The sequence below is a fragment of the Rhinopithecus roxellana genome, chromosome 18 (genome assembly GCF_007565055.1).
Source record: "Rhinopithecus roxellana isolate Shanxi Qingling chromosome 18, ASM756505v1, whole genome shotgun sequence".
Taxonomy (NCBI): domain Eukaryota; kingdom Metazoa; phylum Chordata; class Mammalia; order Primates; family Cercopithecidae; genus Rhinopithecus; species Rhinopithecus roxellana.
Genome location: NC_044566.1, coordinates 30,625,681 through 30,642,451, shown reverse-complemented (window position 1 = coordinate 30,642,451; position 16,771 = coordinate 30,625,681). Strand labels below are relative to the sequence as shown.

General features: G+C 36.7%; 1 protein-coding gene across 19 annotated transcripts in view; it reads left to right on the top strand.

The window, feature by feature from the left end:
* RBM26 (RNA binding motif protein 26) overlaps positions 1-16,771 on the top strand; it is a 95,752-nt gene that overhangs the window by 17,037 nt on the left and 61,944 nt on the right. For all 19 annotated transcript variants that reach the window (XM_030922062.1, XM_030922057.1, XM_030922055.1 and 16 more), the window contains exons 2-3: positions 11,721-11,839; positions 13,125-13,261. In XM_030922062.1, the coding sequence (XP_030777922.1) occupies positions 11,721-11,839; positions 13,125-13,261 (256 nt within the window). The remainder of the gene's footprint in view (positions 1-11,720; positions 11,840-13,124; positions 13,262-16,771) is intronic.

Below are 16,771 nucleotides of genomic sequence, written 5' to 3'. Positions count from 1 at the left end.
GCCTGTAATCCCAGCTACTGGGGAGGCTGAGGCAGGAGAATTGCTTGAACATGGGAGGCAGAGATTGCAGTCAGCCGAGATTGCCACTGCACTCCAGTTTATGACATGTAGAGATTTGATTAGATAAAACATTTTGAAGACAAAGGAAGACTAGTTAGCCATTTCTTAGTCTAGTTTAAGACTGAGTTGTGAAATGCCTGAATTTAGATTGGTATAATGTTGATAATTAGAAGCTCCTTCTCAATACATTGTGATTTGTTCTAGGGAAAAGGCAGACGTAGTTATCTGTAATACCAATGGGAGAAACAGACAAACATACCAGTAGCTATATAACAGTGGTAGAAACAATGTACAGATACATAGGTCTGGCAATTTAGGAGAAATATACAAAATGTTTCTATTAAGTAGAATTTATCTATTTATGCCTTCCAAGGGCTCAAAATTTGGTCATGAGTGCTGAGGAAATGGGATTCTGTGACTCTTCAGAGAGACATAAAGGAAAAATCTCTTGATGATTCTAATGCTATGTACCGAATTATTCTGAAATTCAGTTAACTAAAAGTTACTGGGAATGGGAAGAGAGAAAGAGTGCAAGGTGGTGAAAGCTTAATATTTTTTCACAAAAATGACTCACTTTTTCAGATTGTATGGTTCAGTGCCTTTATTTTTAAAATGAGTAAACTAAAGCCTAGCGAAATAGAATGCTAACACAGGATTATATAACTAGTGAATAAAGTAGAAATGACACCAGACTGGAAATCTGAAAACTCTATGTTTTTTGGAGTACAGTTCAGTGCTTTTCTTCAATACCAGACTGCTTCATAGAAAGGCTGACAATTTGGCTTGGGACAAAGTAGGTTTGAAAGGGAATATAGGACTTAAAATATGACAACCAGAATTTAACTAAAGTATGTTTTTAGGGGTGATTATAGGCATTTTTTATCATAGTTCATTATTTAGTAATCCCTTAACGATTGTTAGGGTGCTTGGCAGGTTAATAAAGTGCTGCTTATTTGTAATTATACTTATTGGTAATTATTTCTAGTTTGGCAGGTCAGCTGTTAGATGAAGAAACTGAAGCTTAGTTTGCTTAGCCTTAAGATTCATGAGCGGAAAAGTGTCTGTAATAATTTCTCCTTTTTAAAGAAAGATTTTGGCATGATTCTGGTAACCGTATCAGAAAATTTTGGTAGCAGTGTTAAAGACTTAAAAATGAATCTCTAGCATACGTAACCACACAGCATTAGCCAGACCTTTTAAAGAAATATCAGAAAAAGTTTAAAGGTTTAATCGACTCAGCCAAATTTATCCAACAGGATGATAGAACTAGATTTTTTGTATTTCTAGTTTTAATGCTATTTCTTTTGGATAATTTTGCCTTTTTGGTTTTAAAAGAAAATGTTCACTAGCCTCTGCTCTCTAATTTTAGTAATCAGAGGGATGGATTATCTGAGATCTGTTGTTAACTAGATAGAATGTGAGTAACTGGAGTGGGCTTGGCCTCTAGAACCAGTCTTTTCTCAGAGAACTCAATTCTTCCTCAACTATGAATAGGAATTTAAAAAAAAAAAAAAGACTAAATATGAAGATTAGTCATGGGCTACCATATTGCAGATCCACCTTTTTTTTTTTTTAAAAGAGAGAGTTCTGTGGCTTGATGTTATAACCACACTTATAACCACAACGATCTGTGCTTAGTTTGTCATTTGGGCTGCTGCTCTTTGCACTGAACAGCACAAACTTTTACTTTGGTTTTGTGATCTGATTTTTGGGTCTTTGACACTTAATGGACACTTTTTTTTTTTAATTTAATTTAGAAGTTATGTAACTTTTAAAGGTATGGTTCCCTAGTGTGGTGTGAGGATTCCTGGAATTTCCTGAGAGCCTTTCATGGTGTCTTATGAGGTCCTTATTTTTCCAACTATGTATCTACGTCAGATCAGTTTTTCTTCATGTACTTCAACAATATAACGTATCATAACAGACTGAATGTAAAAACAGATATAAGAATCGGCCTGTCCTCCATTTAGCCAGACAAAGATATTTGCAAAAAGTGTAAAACGTGGTCACTCTTCTCAGAAAAGTTGTGTTTTATTTTGGAAAAATAGTTTTTGGGTTTTTTTAATTTAAAAAATATGGTGTTTAATTTCAGGTGAGGCTATTTATCATAGAGCTCTGCCCATCCCTGACCTGCAGTGGGGATATGACCTAAGCTGGGAAAGATGAGTCATTTTCAGAGGCCAGTATGGATGCTGGGGGAGAGAAGAGTAGCCTCCTTTTTCTGATTTCACTAGCTGTGAGAATAACGTAAGCCGAGAACTGCTTGGGGGCCATCATTTTTGCCACACATAGAGAGCCTTTCTGAAAGTGAAAATGCAGAATAGAGAGTCCTGGTGATATGATTTGAACTCCTGGATTCAGAAAAAAAGCCAGCCCCACATATAGGCTTCCTGTTTGTTTGCACGAATAAATTCTTCTCATGACTCAAAGAAATATATAGGGTTTTTATGCTAAGTTACAATGGATTTATTATTTCAAACTAAACTAAATTTTTTCTCAATTTTAATTCTTAATAAATATTGATATAACTCTTTTAAATAAAAAGCTGTTTGGAGTGGTTCCTTATTTGTAAAGCATAGCGGGCTCCTGATACCAAAAATTTAAGAATCATTGTTCTAAAAGTAAGATGAAATCACTGCTATTTCTTGGAGTGATGTGGGGGAATAAAAGAACTGGCCAGTAGTTTTCAGTGTTGTAATTACATGTATTGTGATACATTTTGCAGTGATGAAGAAGTATTAGTAGAATGTGTGATGCTCAAGGATGGATCATGTTTAGATGATTTTATTTTGTAGAATGAACTGGGTGTATACTAATTCTTAATGAGTTGTCTTTGCTGTAACTAATTACTGTATATAAGTAGTCTATTTTTGCTTTCTTGTTCGAATTGAATGAAGCATGTAATAAACTACAGCAATTGAAAATTTCAATGTATGTATTATGCTTGCCACAATGAAATTTGGATTTTTAAAAGAGTAATTCTAAGTACAGAATATAAAATCATGACTTTGATGCAAATTAGATATTTTTCCTGAATATAAAATGAAAATTTGGAAGGAACAGACGTGGGTGCATATCCGTGTTCTAAAGTTACTCAGTTAACATATTTAAATTTAATTTTTAATTCCCACTGCCACCTCCAGCTCCTTTTCAAGATTACTGAAAATGGAAGCTTGGGTTAAATTCCATGAGTTACATTCTACTGAATGTCTAAAGTCTCCAAGAAACTCGTGCAAAACAAACTTTTTGAAATATTGTATTGGAGTATTAAAGATTTCTTTACGGTCTCATTACTGTTTTGAAAATCTCAAAAACCAAAACACACTATGAGTGTGTTGGGGGATTAGTACGACCTTTATTTCTGAAGGTGATTTGTTTCTTATTAAGAATATTTAGTTTTTAAAGATATTTTATTATAACATTTGATTTTCTGTATTATTTTTGGCTTCTATAACTTTAGTGTGTGTATTTCCCTCTCCATCCCAGATATAGTTGGAAGAGAATGACCTTCTTAGATGGTCACTTCTATGCTTTTAAAGGATATGCATGAAGCTGGAAGTCTCCAACTGAACTTTTTTTTTTTTTTTTTTTTTGAGACGGAGTCTCGCTGTGCCGCCCAGGCTGGAGTGCAGTGGCCGGATCTCAGCCCACTGCAAGCTCCGCCTGCTGGGTTTACGCCATTCTCCTGCCTCAGCCTCCCGAGTAGCTGGGACTACAGGCGCCCGCCACGTCGCCCGGAGTTTTTTGTATTTTTTAGTAGAGACGGGGTTTCACCGTGTTAGCCAGGATGGTCTCCATCTCCTGACCTCGTGATCTGCCCGTCTCGGCCTCCCAAAGTGCTGGGATTACAGGCTTGAGCCACCGCACCCGGCCTGAACTATTTTTTAAAAACAAAGATGCTAGCTGGGCACTATTGCTCACACCTATAAATCCCAACACTTTGGGAGGCTGAGGCGGGGGGATCACTTGAGGCCAGGAGTTCGAAACCAGCCTGGTCAATAGAGTAAGACCCTATTTCTACACACAAAAATGAGCCAGGCGTAGTTGTGTGCACCTGTAGTCCTAGCTACACGGGAGGCAGCGGTGGGAGGATCTCTTGGCAGGAGTTCAAGGCTTCAGTGAACCATGATTGCACCACTGCCCTCCAGCCTGGGTAACAGCAAGACTTTGTCTCTAAAAAAAAGAAATGGGAAAAAAAAGCTTTATTAGCTGTATCGTTAACACAGTATATTCGGGAATTGACAAAGTTTTATTTTTATACCTTTAAAATCATTGATGTGAATGACTTGGTAGTGATTTAGAGGTTTAATTTGCCAAAGCTCACTGAAGCAGTTAATTTGAAATCCTTGGAGAATTAAAATTGGAAACCCCAGTGTTCATGAATGGTCACTTTGCTCCATTTCACTTGACTCCTATCCCTCATATGTGTCAAGTAGGTCAAGTAGGCCTTAGGCTGTTTCTGATGGGTTCCCTTGGCCTGGGCTTTTTAATTTTTTTTTTTTTTTCGTAGATAGCTATAAAGCATGCTTGCATTCCATTTCCATTCCTATCTAAATTCAGATCCCTGTTTAAATGTCACTTCAACAGAGTCCTTCCTTGATGATCTTAAATAATACTTGTTTTATCTTTTCTGTTTTCTTTCTCCTTACCTTTCTTCCTTTCTCCTCCTTTACACTTTATCCTTTCAACCTGGATTTTTCCTCAGAGCAAATGTTGACAATACATAGTATAAACGTATGTTTGTGTAATACGCATATTGTCTCACTCCACCCACCAATGTAAATTCTGTGGCAACAGTGACGTTTCTAAAAGTCATATTTTCAGGATCTAGAACAGTGACAGAGTAGGTGCTTTTAAAATTTTCTTGAATAATGAATGCGATATTTGGACGATAATCACCAAACCCAACATACTTATTTTCTTATTTTATTCATCAAACTTTATATGAAGATGAAAGATAATCCCTGACAGAAATGAGCCATTGATCTAGTGAAACAGATATTTGTATGTATATTCTCTTGCTTAGTAACTATTAATATGTCTCAGATTTTTTGTAGGGTGTATTTTATCTACAGTGTAATTTTTAAAAAATGCCTTTTTATTACTAATATATGTAGATCAGTAATTGAACAGACTGCTGTATTATCTTATATTTCATATATTTGCACAATATCTCATGAACAAATTTAAACCTAATGATTATACACATTGATATTTGTGAGGGATTTGCTATCCAATCCAGTGCTTATCTGCCAAGAGCTGTTCAGCCTATGCTTGAAACCATTCTAATGATGGAGAACCCTTGGGCAGTTTATTCTGCCTTTGGGAGGCCTCTGATTATTTAAAAAAAAAAAAAAAAAAAAAAAAAAAAGTCTCTCTCTATTTTAAGCCAAAACCTGTTTGGCTGCTTCTGCTTACTGGCTTCAGTTACATTCCTTGGAGGATATATTGGACAAATGTAATCCTTTTTCCTTGTGATAACCTTTCAATTACTTGAAGATTTATCAAGTTCTCTCTGACATTTCAGTTCTCTAGGCTGAGAATCCCTAGAAAACCATCTAATAATGACATCCATGTACCATCTTGGTCATTTTCTAAGAACCTGTTTGAGTTTGTTTATGCATTTATAAAGGTGGCACCTAGAACTGAAAGCACTAACACTGTACTGCATAGGAGAGCAGCACTCTTTCCTGTCCAGTTCTCAGTTTTCTGTTTATTGCATGTTTAGAGTTTGTGTTTCCTCCCAGCCATTTCACACTTTCATTTCCTTTAACTTAGCCATTTATTAAAGTACTTAAGTTGTTCACCTTCTATTTACCTTCTACAAATGCTATTGTTAAGTCACATCTCATGCCTTGTTTTGTAGTTTTTGCTTTTGTTTGTATTCTGTCCCCTCACCAGCCCCAACATACGCAGAAGAGTAATTGCAGTTGGAGCACTTGGTGGTCAGAATCCTACTTTATTGGCAGATTTTGTTGTTTGTGGGAGCTAAGAAGTACTTTTCAAAACTTGATTCTTTTTTTCCTTGATCTGTAAGGCAATTTCAGCTCTACTTTTTCTTTCACATATTTTCAGGATGCTAGCAGTATAGCAGGGGTAAAGAAAAGTCTAGCTCTGACAAGATATAGATCATTCAAATTACAAACCTTTTATCAGCAGTGGCAACTGGTATAGTAAAGTACCTCGAACAATCTTGCTAGCCATGGAGATAATTTTTTAAAATAGTTTGCTATATGAATATAGTTTTTTTAATTAGGTAATTTGAATATTTAATTGACTTTGCGTAACATCATTACTAGATGTTCAGATAATATAACACTTAAGACGAATAGAAAGAGAACATAAATTTTGCCTTTCTATTCCTGATATATAACATTTCAGTATATTACTAAATTTCTGTGGTCTATATTTTTTACTCAGCTTTTTGTTTTCAAAAATATTGAAGTAAAAATGGAACTTCTTGTGGGACTTAAGGAACATTGCCTCCTAAATGCAAATTCAGTTGTTTTGCCATTAAATGTGAAATTTTAACCCCTGCTTCTATGTAATTTGAACTCTTAACACGTTAGAAAGTCATTCAGATTATTTCGAGGATTTAGAACTGTATGTGGTAGTTTATTTGTTGTGGCTAATGGTTTTTGTTTCAGTTCAGATTGCTTCTACAGAAGATGTTGAGCAGAGATTCTTCTGAAATTCTGTCTTGCTGTTTTATCAAACTGGTTTATAGACCATAATAATTTTAAAAATCATGAAAGGCTTCCTCTAGATTTTTAGCTGCTAACATTTTAATTCATTTTTAAAATGTCCTATTTAAAAAATAATGGTGTGGAAATGAAATAGATTTGGTATTTCGTTGAGAGGATTGAAAAATGACAGGTAAGGTACTGGAAAAACCACTAATAAGTTGAAAATTCACCATGACACCCAAACCAATATTAAATTACAGCATTTAGACTCAGTGTAGACTGAATTTATTTACAGCAGTTCAATAAAACGCAGTAATAGTATTATGTATCATAATGATTTCCAGTAAATTGAAATAGGTTTAGCTTGATGTCTAGTTTGGTTGATGTCTGGTTGATTGTGCTTATTCAGGATATCTGTTTCATGGTCTCATACAGTATTACCAGATGGCCAGATGTAAGTATATCTCGAGATACATCAAAAGGTTATTATTCCAGTTATTCATCCTTATTTCATCATAGATCTGAGTATTCCCATGCTGATTATATGATAAAACAAAAATTTAGTATATCATAAATCATTGTATTTAAAAATGTTGAAATAAGTATATCGAAGTAAATTTTTGAAAGAAAAAGTGAAAGTATTTAAAAAATCTCTTGTACCATCGAAGTGGATTTTTTTTCTTGTTGCATAGATCATAACTCATTTCAAATCTTTGTAAATAAATGGAAATAGCTTTATAAGAAAAGTTGATCTATGAATCCTGAGTGACAAATTACCCTGAAACTTAGTGACACAGCATACATTTATTATCTTACGGTTTCTGTGGGTCAGGAATTTGGGAGCAAGTTAACTGGATATTTCTGACTCAGTGTCCCTTATGAGATTGTAGTCAAGCTGCTGGGCACACGTGTAGTCTTACCGTTGTGCTGGGACAGTAGAATCTACTTCCAAGCTCACTCACATGTGACTATTGGTTAGGAGGCCTCAGTTCCTTGCTAGCCATTGACTGAAGGCCACATTTACTAGCCACATGGTGTTCTCCCTAAGGCTGCTTTAGTGTCCTTCCTTGGGGCATAGCAGGTGATTTCTGTAGAACAAGAGAGAGAGAAAGAGAGAGACAGAAAGAAAGAAAGCCTGCATGAAGAAGATGTCACAGTAACTTTTAAGACCTGGTCTTTGAAGTCAAACACACCATCACTTCTATTTGTTAAAAACAAGTCACTAAATTGAGTCTATGCTCATGGGGTAGGAAATTAGGCTTTACCTTTCTAAAGGGAGGAATGAAGAATTTGAAGATGTACTGTAAAACAACCACAATGATGTTGATCAAGTGAGTCTTATAGCATATACAATAAACTCTACTAGTTCATTAAGAAAGTAGCCCTTATTTCTGACACTTTATCAGTTGCCTTTGTGGTCTTTATAATAAGTAAAATCCGTCTGTTGATTGACTTGCAGTCAAGTTTCTCTGTATGAATTCTGTGCAAGCAAAGCTGTCCACTCTTTAAGATGTACTTTTTGATTCAGTGACATATGTTACTGTTTACTCTTATAGAACTATTATATGCCAGAAACACATAGGAATTCAGATGTTTTCTATATGTCTTGCAGTATTTGCTAGCTTTACTTTAATGTGTATCAGTTATTTTATTAACATTCTGCTTTTCAACTTTAGGTAGAACATGTAGAATCTCTATTTTGTATTTATTATTAGTTAAAATTGCTAACAGATAAGGAGATTGAAGGATGTCATGTCAAATATATCATTGTATGTATCTCTTTTTCTTCAAATGAACTATTAAGTTATCCTTTCCCTGTGCTCATTTGTAGTCATCTTCCTACTGTGATTTCCTAATATCTTTGTTATATCCTTTTAAAGCTATTACTGTTAAACCTTTTTGTATCGTCAGTATCCTTGGAAAATGTTACTTACTGACCCTCACTTATGTTATGGGTGTGAAATTAAGCCATTATTTTTATGCTGCAAAGCTATGAAATTAAATCTAAATTGAGGGGTTCTCAGTTGGCATTTTAACCAGCTGGATAGATGAAAGGATGGTAAGAGGACAATGAGTCATATGTGGTTGAGGCATTGTTTAGAGACTGCTTGATATAATGGTCTTTGAAAACTAAGCTATGAAGGGGAGAGAGTACAGGAAGAGGTGAGCATGGACTGTGTCATGGCAGCAACTAAGGATATAGGGAGGTGGAAGCATTGTGGATGAATTTTTTTGAGATGGAATTTTGCTATTGTCGCCTAGGCTGGAGTGCAGTGGCGCAATCTCCGCTCACTGCAACCTCCACCTCCCATGTGCAAGCAATTCTCCATCCTCAGCCTCCCGAGTAGCTGGGATTATAGGCGCCCGCCACCCCGCCTGGCTAATTTTGTGTATTTTTAGTAGAGACGGGGTTTCGCCATGTTGGGCCGGCTGGTCTCAAACTCCTGACCTCGTGATCTGTCCACCTCAGCCTCCCAATGTGCTGGGATTATAGGTGTGAACCACTGCGCTTGGCCATGGATGACTTTTAAAAGGAGTAATCAGGTGAATAGGGAGTGACTGTAACTCTGAGTGTTTAAAAAGTAAATTGGAAGTCAGGTTTCTGGCACCTCGTTGTAAGAGGCAGTCTAGTGTGGTGGTTAAGAATGTGGACTTTGGAGTATGAGATTTAGTTTTAAATCTTGATTCATTTCCTTGCTATATAGTCTTGGACAGTCTACTTAGCTTTTCTTTGAACCTCAGTTTCTTTGTCAGTAAAGTGAGAGCCCAATATAGTATGTAAAATTAGAAATGCAGTTCATGGCACAAACTAGGTCTTGAGTAAGTGTTAGTAATTAACTACTGCTATTATTTTATTGTTAGTTACTCTAACTTGTAAAATCTTAAATAATAATTATAGCTTAGTTATAAACAATTATATCATTTTTTTGAATTGGATGAAAATAGTTCAGACATTAAACATTTTCCATCCTGATGTTGTTAATTGAAATAAACCAGGCACAGAAAGATTAATGCTGTATGTTACCACTCATATATGGAAGCTAAATAAGTTGATCTCATATAAGTAGAAAGTAGAATAGTGGTTATTAATGCTGGGAAGGGTGGTAGGGAGACAGGGAGAAGTTGGTTAACAAATACAAAATTACAGCTGGATTGGAGGAGTAAGTTCTACTCTTGTTTAACGCTGTAGGGTAACTATAGTTAATTTATTATATATTTTCAGATAGCTGGAAGAGAAGATTTTGAATGTTCCCAACACAAAGAAATAAATGTTTTAGGTTATAGATATGCTAATTACCCTGATTTATTCATTATACATTGCATACAGGTATCAAAATATCACATTGTACTCTATGAATATGTAGAATTATTATTTTTTTTTTAAAAAAAACTTTCCCTTCTGACCCTGTCCCTCCTTTACTTATAGTTCGTACTATCATCCTGCCCAAATAGCCGTAGTTTATTTATCCTTCCACATATATATAAGCCAGATTTCTCCCTTCTCCCCCAACACAAATGGTACATACTATCCAAACCTTTTCTCTGTCTTGCATTTTAAATTGAATAAATTGATATGAAGATTTCCTTAAGGGTTGAAAACTTCATTACCTGTTTCTTGTATCCTTTTGCTACATGTCATTCTTTTGTGTGAATTTTAATACAGTTTATTTTTCCAGTCCTCTCTAAATGGACATGCGCACATTTTTGATTTTACAATCAGTATGACAATAAGTAACTTGTACACATGTCATTTTGAACACGTGAGTATATCTGTAGAATTCATAGATGTAACTTGCATTTGTGACCTTGATACTACCAGAATACTCTATCATCTACCAGTTCACTCACACCAGCTCATGTTTAAAATTGCTTTTTCATTAGTCTTGCCACCAGAATACATTTTCATATTTATTGGATTTTGCCAACCTGATAACTGAAAAATGTTTCAGTGTAACTTAAATTTGTATTTCTCTTATGGGTGAGGTTGAATTTTTACTCGTTTAGGAATCATTTTTATTTCTTTTATGGTTTAGCATCTATTCATATCCTTTGCCTTTTTTTCTCTTATAATGTTGGTCTTGGTAAAAACACTGTGGGTTAGGGGAATTAGCCTGTTTGTGATGAGATAAACTGAGCTTGTTTTTCATTTGTTGACTCTTCATTTTAATTTTTTTTTTTTTAATAATCACATTACTTTTTTGATATATGGATGTTATATCTTTTTTAACTCCAGGGTTAAATAAACTCTAAAGGAAACATGTTTTCCTCTAACATGTTTCCAAGTTTATTTTGTAAAGGTAACTGCCAAGTTGTCTCAATACATTTTCTTTTCTTTTTTTGAGACAGGGTCTTATTCTGTCACCCAGACTGGAATGCAGTGATGCGGTCACAGATCACTGCAGCCTTGAACTTCTGGGCTCAGATGATTATTCCCCCTCAGCCTCCCGAGTAGCTGGGACTATAGGGGCACACTATCATGCCTAATTTGTTTTTCTTTTTTTTTTTCTTTTGGTAGAGACTGGGTTTTAACATTTTGCCCAGACTGGTCTTGAACTCCTGAGCTCAAGCAATCTGCCCGCCTCAGTCTCCCAAGGTGCTGTCATTACAGGATTGAGTCACTGGGCCTGGCCTCAATACATTTATTGCATAATTTATCTCTTCTTTGTTGGTTTGGATGCCACTTTTATAAAATCTGAATTCCTAGTACGTTTGGATCCATTTCTAGACTTTCTTTTTTTGCTGTTTAAACTAATATACTGATGGGAATGTTTTTAAGAAATAAAATGGCTACACATAGCATTAAGAAGTGTTAGTATAAAGAGAACTTAAATTTCTTCAAGGTCCTCTGTGACCCAGGTGCTTTTTACATGTATTAACTCACTTAACTGTTATTCTCACTAATTCAGTTTGTAACTGGAATTTGTAGAATGTGCAGTTGGCTAAATTTTCTTCAACGTTGGTTTTTTTCTTCAGCTGTGATGCAGATCCATCTGCCCTAGCAAAATATGTTCTGGCTTTGGTAAAGAAAGACAAAAGTGAAAAAGAGTTAAAGGCATTATGTATTGATCAGCTGGACGTATTTCTTCAGAAAGGTAAGATCTTTGGTTTGAAAATACTACTATATTTTAAAAAGTTATTTAAGCCTTGGCACGATGGCTCACGCCTGTAATCCCAGCACTTTGAGAGGCTGAGGTGGGTGGATCACCTGAGGTCAGTAGTTCAAGACCAGCCTGGCCAACATGATGAAACCCTATCTCTACAAAAAATATAAAAATTAGCTGGGCATGATGGTGGATGCCTGTAGTCCCGGCTACTTGGGAGGCTGAGGCAGGAGAATTGCTTGAACCTGGGAGGCGGAGGTTGCGGTGAGCCAAGATCGCGTCATTGCACTCCAGCCTGGGTGACAGAGTGAGACTCATCTCAAAAAAAATAAAGTTATTTAAAATAAGTTTATCCACAGAATATTAAAGGAACTTAGTAAGAAGCCCTAATTTTACCAAAGTTAAATAAACAATATTATTACTGAGTATATCCATAACTTATTTAAAATGGATGCCACCTCTCAGTAATGTCCACGTGCTTATTCTTAAAGCATGTTGATATTTTTTCTTATGTAGATTAAAAGATTAAGAAAATGACTGCTTAATTATTTAAAGCTAATACTGCTTAGGAAACTACTTTGAATCTTAACTAGCACATTGCTTTTCAGCTTTTTGCACATTGCCACATCTAGATAATGATAGTGTTTGTGTTTGCCACACTGAGTAGGCTACATGGAGAAAACTTAGTCATGGCTGGAAGTGACTGGCCCGGAGGCTGCGGCCGTTCCAGCCCCTGCCATCTTGAAAATAGCATGAATCAGTATTGCCTCAGGACTTGTGCCATGGCACACTGGTTGGGAAGCTGTTGATATTAGTATATTTTCTTTCTTTTTTTTTCTTTTTTTTGAGATGGAGTCTTGCTCTGTCACCCACGCTGGAGTGCAGTGGCATGATCTTGAGTGCAATGGCGCGATCTCAGCTCACTGTAGTCTCCGCCTCCTGGGTTCAAGTGATTGTCCTGCTTCAGCCTCCCTAGTATCTGGAATTACAGACACCTGCCATCATGTCTGGCTAATTTTTGTGTTTTTGTAGAGACGGGGTTTCACCATGTTGGCCAGGCTGGTCTTGAACTCCTGACCTCAGGGGATCCGCCCGCCTTGGCCTCTCAAAGTGCTGGGATTACAGACGTGAGCCACCATGCCTGGCCAGTACTAGTATATTTTCTAATTTATAAAAGTCAAGGTATATTTCATCATATTAGAGATAAGAGATGTGGAAGCGGAGAATTAATCTTAACAAATGTCTTTTAATCTATGGTGTTTGGTTTTATTTTTAGAGACACAGATATTTGTGGAAAAACTTTTTGATGCTGTGAATACAAAGAGTTACCTACCTCCTCCAGAGCAGCCATCATCAGGAAGCCTGAAGGTAGAATTTTTCCCGCACCAAGAAAAAGATATAAAGAAAGAAGAGGTAACGATTTGTGTTATACCTTACAGGTTATTTAAACACATAAGAGGAATAACTAAACTGAGTTTTTATCTTCTATATCTTTGTGTTGGGAGTCCTCAGGACCACTCCCAGTTTAAATGATTTCTCTAGGAGGACTCATAGGATTTTGCATGTAATTATGCCCATGGCCCTGGCTTATTTCAGCAAAAGGATTCAAAGCAAAGTCAGCAAATGGAAAAGGTGTATGAGGCCAAGTCCAGTGGAAAACAAGCGCAATCTTCCAAAGTCCTCAGAGTTCCACAGGATGTGCTTAATTCCCCCAGCAGTGAACTGTAACAACACATGGGGATTAGGCAAGCTCCTTAGAAACTCTGCGCAGCGTTCTTACTTGGAACTGGTCACATAGGCACCGCCTACCTAGTATGTACCAAAATTCCAGACTCCTGGGAGGAAAGCAGATGTTCAGTGTAGACCATATTGTTTCGTAAACAATTCAGGCACAGTGAACCATTCCTTATCAGGGCGTAATGGGAACGCTCAGGAAATCAAAGTGCCTGGGAGCCAGCCAAAGGCCAGCCTTACAAGCATGCTGGCTTTCTAAGGATAGTATTGTCAGGCCCGCTTTTACTCTGCACAATGTCTTACAGAAATAGAGTCTTATTATCTGTTCTATGAAAATAATTAGATTGACAATTGGTCTGTTTGCTTTTGTCCTACGTGCATTTTATTTTAGTAGGGGACTGTTTTTAAGGTAGTAAAATACAAGGACCTTCACAGGACAGTGGAATTGACTTCATACTTCAAGAGGTCCTGAAATTTTTGTGTGTATTTTATAACCTCCTTTCTTCACCCTAATAGTCATACAATAATTTATATCTTTTCAATTTGATGTTAAAAGATTATAATTTGGCCAGGGTGAGCGTGGTGGCTCATGCCTGTAAATCCCAGCACTCTGGGAGGCTGAGGCGGGAGGATCGCTCGAGCCCAGGAGTTTGAGACCAGTCTGGGTAGTATAGTGAGACCTCATCTCTCTGAAAAAAGTTTTAAAATTAGCCTGGTGTGATGGGGTGGTGCATGCTTGTAGTCTCAACTATTTGAAGGGCTGAGGTGGGAGAACTGCTTGAGCCCCAGAGCCTAAGGGTGCAGATCAAAGCACTACACTGCAGCCTGGGCAACTGAGCAAGACCCTGTCTAAAAAAAAAAAAAAAAAAACCTATAATTTTAGTGAAAATACTTGTTGGCAGTTAAGCCGTTATGTTTCTGCATTTAGCCCTAGCTTTAGGTCACACAAATCTTGGTTAAAATTTTGGTTCTACAAATCACTGGTTTGTGACCTTGAAAACTTTACTTTTCTGAGCCTCATTTTACTCAGTTGCGAAATGGAAATACTAAAGATTCTTGTGAGGATTAAATAAAATAATGTGTGTAAAGCACTTGATTGGTGCTTTTCATACATTATTTTACTTACTTCTCACACGTGGCACATGGTAGGTTCCCAGTCAATGGTAGCTGCTGTCATTTTTGAGATTGTAGGAGATGTTGCCTTTGTTTTTTTTCTCCTTTAATGCTTTTTCCAGATTATATATAAATAATACATTTTGTTATGCAATAAAATATATATAATATGTAATAATTTTCAAATATATTTTTATCTCTATCTGAATATATTTACACACATATATATTTGTATATTTTCGTATACACATACCCACATGTAATATCCCAATCAGTTTTATCTGCCTGGGAAGACCAGAAATGTAATTTATAACTGAACATATTTCTTACCTAACAGTATAGGGATTCTGTTAGGAAGAAAGGGACAGTGGATATTGTATTGGCAATTGCTTATGTCACATAGAGATATGCAATGGTTAATTCAAGTTTTGTCTACTGGTGGAACTTTGGGTTGGTTTCAGATTTTTGCTATTAAAAATTATACTTTGGCCAGGCGTGGTGGCTCACGCCTGTAATCCCAGCACTTTGGGAGACTGAGGCAGGTGGATCACCTTAGGTCAGGAGTTCGAGACCAGCTTGGCCAACACGGTGAAACCCCGTTGCTGCTAAAGATACAAAAATTAGCCGGACATGGTGGCAGTCACCTGTAATCCCAGTTACTCAGGAAGCTGAGACAGGAGAATAGCTTGAACCTGGGAGGCAGACGTTGTAGTGAACTGAGACCACGCCATTGTACCCCAGCTTGTGTGACAAGAGCGAAACTCCGTCTAAAAAAAAATATATATATATATATATGTTTTAATTCTCAAAAAATCTTGAGTAGATCACAGTCCCTTGGTTTGAGAAGTAGTCTTCCCCCAAATCGAGTTTGTAGCAAAGCTTTAGTCTTACTATCTATTGATGTAATAATACTTCCTGTTTTTTCAGTCAGTTGTGGGAGATACTTATCCCTGATCTTTCAGAATTGTCAAAATGCCAGATGGCAGTCTACGTTTAAAATGCTGTGGCTATACTAAAAGTTTGCAGATGGGCATGTACTGTGAAATATGGTGATCTGTTAGATTACTCACAAAAGTGCATTGAGTAAATAGAAGGGAAAGCGTGTATCAGAAGGGTTGTATTAGTACCCAGTTTTTTGTCTGGTCTGGGAGGAGAACTGGAATAGGTGGAAAGAGTACAAAAGTACTTGAGTTTAAAAAGGCAAACTGTTGAAAGAATGCTTTAAAGATTATTTATCCTAGTTTGGTCTGTTAATAGGATTCCCATCTGATTTCTCATCTAAAGTGGCACACTTCTTTTTTGAGATGGAGTCTTACTCTGTTGCCCAGGCTGGAGTGTCGTGGCCCCATAGCAGCTCACTGCAACCTCTTGCTTCCTGGGTTCAAGCAGTTCTCCCTCAGCCTCCCGAGTATCCCTCCTGTAATCCCTTCCTGAGATTACAGGTACGTGCCACCATGCCCAGCTAATTTTTGTATTTTTAGTAGAGATGGGATTTCAGCATGTTGGCCAGGCTGGTCTTAAACTACTGACCTCAAGTGATCCACCCACCTCGGCCTTTAAAAGTGCTGGGATTACAGGTGTGAGTCACTTAGCCCAGCCTAAAGTGTCACATTTGGACAGAAGGTCTTATCAAAGGAATGCTGGAACAGCTGGCATAATCTGGGACATGTGTACCCTGTGCGTAGACTACCTGCATAAGAATATCTTATGGTTCTCAGTAATGCAAAATCTTGAGCCCTGTCTTATTTATGGAAGCCACTTGCACAATATTTCCTGAATTTGTTTAACCTCTAAGTCCTTTTTTTCTAATTGTCTAGAAAAAACAGTGATTCCTTTCGTTCCTATTGTTGAGGACCATTGTTCTCAACAATATAGTCTGGAGAAGGTAGCACTGAGAATATTTTCCAGGGTTGCTTTCTAGTAGCTATATGATGTGAATGGAAGCACCTTGTAGGAAACAGGAATATATAGCTGTCATGCTGCTATGAGAAACTGGAAAACTCTTTCATCTTATACATTGTTTTCCCATATATATATAGAAATGTATATATAAATATATATGATATATAAGTATAT